Source organism: Micropterus dolomieu, linkage group LG11, assembly GCF_021292245.1.
Source record: "Micropterus dolomieu isolate WLL.071019.BEF.003 ecotype Adirondacks linkage group LG11, ASM2129224v1, whole genome shotgun sequence".
Lineage (NCBI taxonomy): Eukaryota > Metazoa > Chordata > Actinopteri > Centrarchiformes > Centrarchidae > Micropterus > Micropterus dolomieu.
In genome coordinates, this window is record NC_060160.1 from 25,360,762 (window position 1) to 25,364,495 (window position 3,734).

The following is a 3,734-nucleotide window of genomic DNA, read 5'->3' on the forward strand; positions in this document are numbered from 1 at the left end:
TATTTTATTATAATGTGTAGCTGATTAATGTTGCTCTTTTAATTATTGACTGAATGGTCTTTACAACCAAACAATTATTGCATCCCCTGAAACAGATATCTGCTAGTGGATGTTCCGTTAGTTCCCTCCAGTCCGCTTGAGTGTGTGTGTGTGTGTGTGAGAGAGAGAGAGAGAGAGAGAGAGGGAGAGAGAGAGAGAGAGAGAGAGAGAGAGAGAGAGAGAGAGAGAGGTGTTAGGAAAAGCTGGCCGCTCAAGCTGTGCCGTTCAGTGCATGAAAACAGCCTGGAGAGGATCATTTACGCGCCGAAATAATGGACTTTGATTCTGGTTAGTACGCTTTACTTTTACATTGCAGGATACATATTCATTCATTCAAACATTTAGTAAAATGTGGACAATTCCGAAGCCAAAATATAGAAGTGGTTTATGCGCAGAGGGGGAGATTGCAGTGAACATTGGCGGAGTCCGAGTGGTGCTTTTCGGGGATGTTTTGAACCGCTACCCGGAGAGCAGACTTGCGGAGTTGTTGAACTGCTCAGCTCAGAATTATGAAGTTATCTCGTCCCTTTGCGACGACTTCGATCCGGGCAGAAAAGAGTTTTATTTTGACCGAGATCCTGATGCCTTCAAGTGCATCATCGACGTTTACTACTTTGATGAAATCCACATCAAACGCGGCATTTGCCCCGTCTGTTTCATCAAGGAGATGGAGTTCTGGAAAATAGACCAAAGTGTTTTAGATGAATGCTGTAAAAGTTACCTAAGTGAGAAGGAGGAGGAGCTGAAAGAGATTGCAAACAAGGTGAAAGTTATCCTTGAGGATCTGGAGGTGGATCAGTGCATTACGCGCACCCAGCGGTGCCAGAGGTTCCTGTGGAGAATGATGGAGAAGCCGGGTTCCTCCCGGCCGGCGCGCGTCATTGCCATCGCATCCTTCCTCTCTATCCTGGTATCGGCGGTGGTGATGTGCATAGGGACCATCCCGGAGCTCCAGGTGACGGATACCAATGGAAAACTGATCGAGCACCCGATCCTAGAAGCGATCGAGACCGTCTGCATGTCATGGTTCACAGCGGAGTACTTACTTCGTCTCGCCTCCTCTCCGAACAAGCTGCGCTTTGCGCTCTCCATCATGAACGTCATAGACTTTATGGCCATAATTCCTTTTTACGTAGTCATGTCCCTCACCTACCTGGGCACCACATCCATGATGGAGCTGGCTAACGTCCAACAGGCTGTCCAGGCTCTCCGCATCATGCGTATCGCGCGTATTTTCAAGCTGGCGCGCCACTCCTCCGGGCTGCAGACTCTGACCTACGCGCTCAAGAGGAGCCTCAAAGAGCTGGGGCTGCTCCTCATGTACATGGGCGTGGGAATCTTTGTGTTCTCGGCGCTGGCCTACACCATGGAGCAAAGCCATCCAGAGACCCTTTTCAGGAGCATCCCGCAGTCTTTCTGGTGGGCCATCATCACCATGACCACGGTGGGCTATGGAGACATCTACCCCAAAACCACGCTCGGCAAGTGCAACGCAGCCGTGAGCTTTTTGTGTGGGGTGATAGCCATCGCCTTGCCCATCCACCCGATCATAAATAACTTTGTGGTCTACTACAATAAGCAGAAAGTGTTGGAGACTGCGGCGAAGCATGAAGTAGAGCTGATGGAGCTGAAGTCCGGCAGGGACACGCGCAGAAAAAGCAGGGATTGAGACATTAAAACTGTGGACGCAGCAAAAGTTTGAGCAAGTGCTTTTTTTTTTCAAAAGACATTTAAGACTGAAACATACATTCAATTTAAGGAAAATGTGAAAATAAAAAAAAAAGTCGTCAAAATCTAATACACCAAAACAAAATTTAGACAGCTGGACTTTTTATGGACCTGCAGACACAGTGGGACTCCATGCAGACACCTGCACATAGCACCACAACAGTGATGTTGTCTTTACACAGTTGTGTTGTTTATATTGCTACTTTGTGTGGTACATGCTGCAGCTTATGGTGCAGTTATTTACTCCATAGCTATTGTTATTGTGAAGGCTGTTGTTATAAAAGAATTAAATGTAGGGCATGGAAAAACTTGTACGTAGAGAAGGTATACACACTTGTGCATGAGAATCATTAAACCATCATATATCCTACAAGGCACTTGTTGATACTTGATTTTCAATAAAAACAGGAGGAGGTAATCAATTTAAATCAAGTTCATGTGTAATATATCCAGGTTTAATATTCTGGAGGCAAATATGTCAGATAGGGTGTGGGTGGATTTATATTCCAATTTAAATGCCTTAAATTTGAGTCATAAATTGCAGCCTCCAACAAACCTGTGAGTGATTAATCTCTTCCATCAGATTACTCTAAATTTGATCATTTTTGTTTTATGACAGCTATCAAAAAGATGAATGTCTGGCAGACCCCTCTTGCCGTTGGGTAGATGCAATTATTAATTCCCATGGGGTGAAATAAATGAAAGAACTAAATAAATCAGCCTTTTGAGGCCATGAGAACACACATACTTTCATGATACTTTCTCAAAAACAACAATTTTAAAATTGGATCTCATTTGTTAAACTTTAGTCCCGGAGACATCTAAACCAACCAGACATTAACCACAGGTGACTGCTGCTGACAATGCCAAGCACTCCTGCAGAGATGTGATCAAATTTTCTTATTCACTGTTTCTGCTCAGGTCCAAAGGTAAAGTGTGTGTTTGTGTATGTGTGTGTGTGTGTGTGTGTGTTTTGAATTTTCCATTTGTGCCAGCATGTTCACGTCCACTTCAAAGTAGTATTCCATCTTTTATATGCATGCATAACCGCTAGAAGCCTTGCTAAATTTTCACAAATTGCATTTTGAAATCTTTTTGTGCAAAGATCTTTCACTGTGTTGTTCAAAATTTAATACAGGAGAGGTTAAGTAAGTTTTATTTAATACCGGCATTCACTTGCCAAAATGTATAGTTAGAGAAGGAAGTACTTAAGCAAAATAAGGGATATTTCTATGTAGAAATCCTCCATTACAAGTCCGTCATTGAAAATGCATGCAGAAGTATTATTAGCAACATGTGTTAAAGTATCAAAAGGAAAAGTACTGGCCCCTGTGATAGTATTATTATCATTACTATTGTGTGTTAATTTCCTACTGATGCATGAATGTGTCTATTGTACTTTTGTAGCTGATCAAGCTGGAGTTAATTTTAACTATACTGTTGGGTTTAATCTATATCATCATCGTGCATTTTATGTGTAAAATCATAATTTCCAAATTAACTAGTAACTAAAATAATCAAATAAATGTAATGAAGTAAAAAGTACAATATTTCCCTCTGAAGTAGAAATAGTATAAATGAGCATAACATGGAAATTACATATACCTCAAATGTGTGCTAAAGTACAGTACCTGAGTAAATGTACATAGTATATTCGACCAATGGACATTTATAAGAATTTAATTTGGAATTTTTTTGAGTTCTGCCTGTGTGTAGTCATGCACAGAGGGCTGCTTCTCCAAGGAGCCTTAGTCAGTGTTTTTTTGTTGTGTCTTGTCTTCTAGCCATCTTGTACAAAAACGGCACAGGGATGATGACAGAAAATGTCTGAAAAACTAGATTGAAGTCCCCCAAACAAGCGTTGTATTGTAGACAAGACAAGGGTCAGTGTTGTATGGGTGAATGCCTCTGTTAATCCTGTGAGGTGTGTGTGTGTGTGTGTGTGTGTGTGTGTGTGTGTGTGTGTG

The 3,734-nt window shown here is 41.9% G+C and overlaps 2 protein-coding genes across 2 annotated transcripts in view; both read left to right on the top strand.

The window, feature by feature from the left end:
• Positions 1 to 106, top strand: part of LOC123979447 (potassium voltage-gated channel subfamily F member 1-like) — a 1,364-nt gene extending 1,258 nt beyond the window's left edge. The window contains exon 2 of the mRNA XM_046063370.1: positions 96 to 106. Coding sequence (XP_045919326.1) covers positions 96 to 106 — 11 coding nt within the window. The remainder of the gene's footprint in view (positions 1 to 95) is intronic.
• Positions 107 to 388: 282 nt separating this feature from the next.
• LOC123979408 (potassium voltage-gated channel subfamily F member 1-like) lies at positions 389 to 1,734 on the top strand. The gene has a single exon (XM_046063321.1). The coding sequence runs from the start codon at positions 389 to 391 to the stop codon at positions 1,706 to 1,708; it is 1,320 nt and encodes a 439-aa protein (XP_045919277.1). The 3' UTR covers positions 1,709 to 1,734.
• Positions 1,735 to 3,734: the final 2,000 nt, after the last annotated feature.

Bases quoted from the DNA above. Each gene is read 5' to 3' on its own strand.
- LOC123979408 (XM_046063321.1), top strand. From the start codon at position 389: ATGTGGACAATTCCGAAGCCAAAATATAGAAGTGGTTTATGCGCAGAG.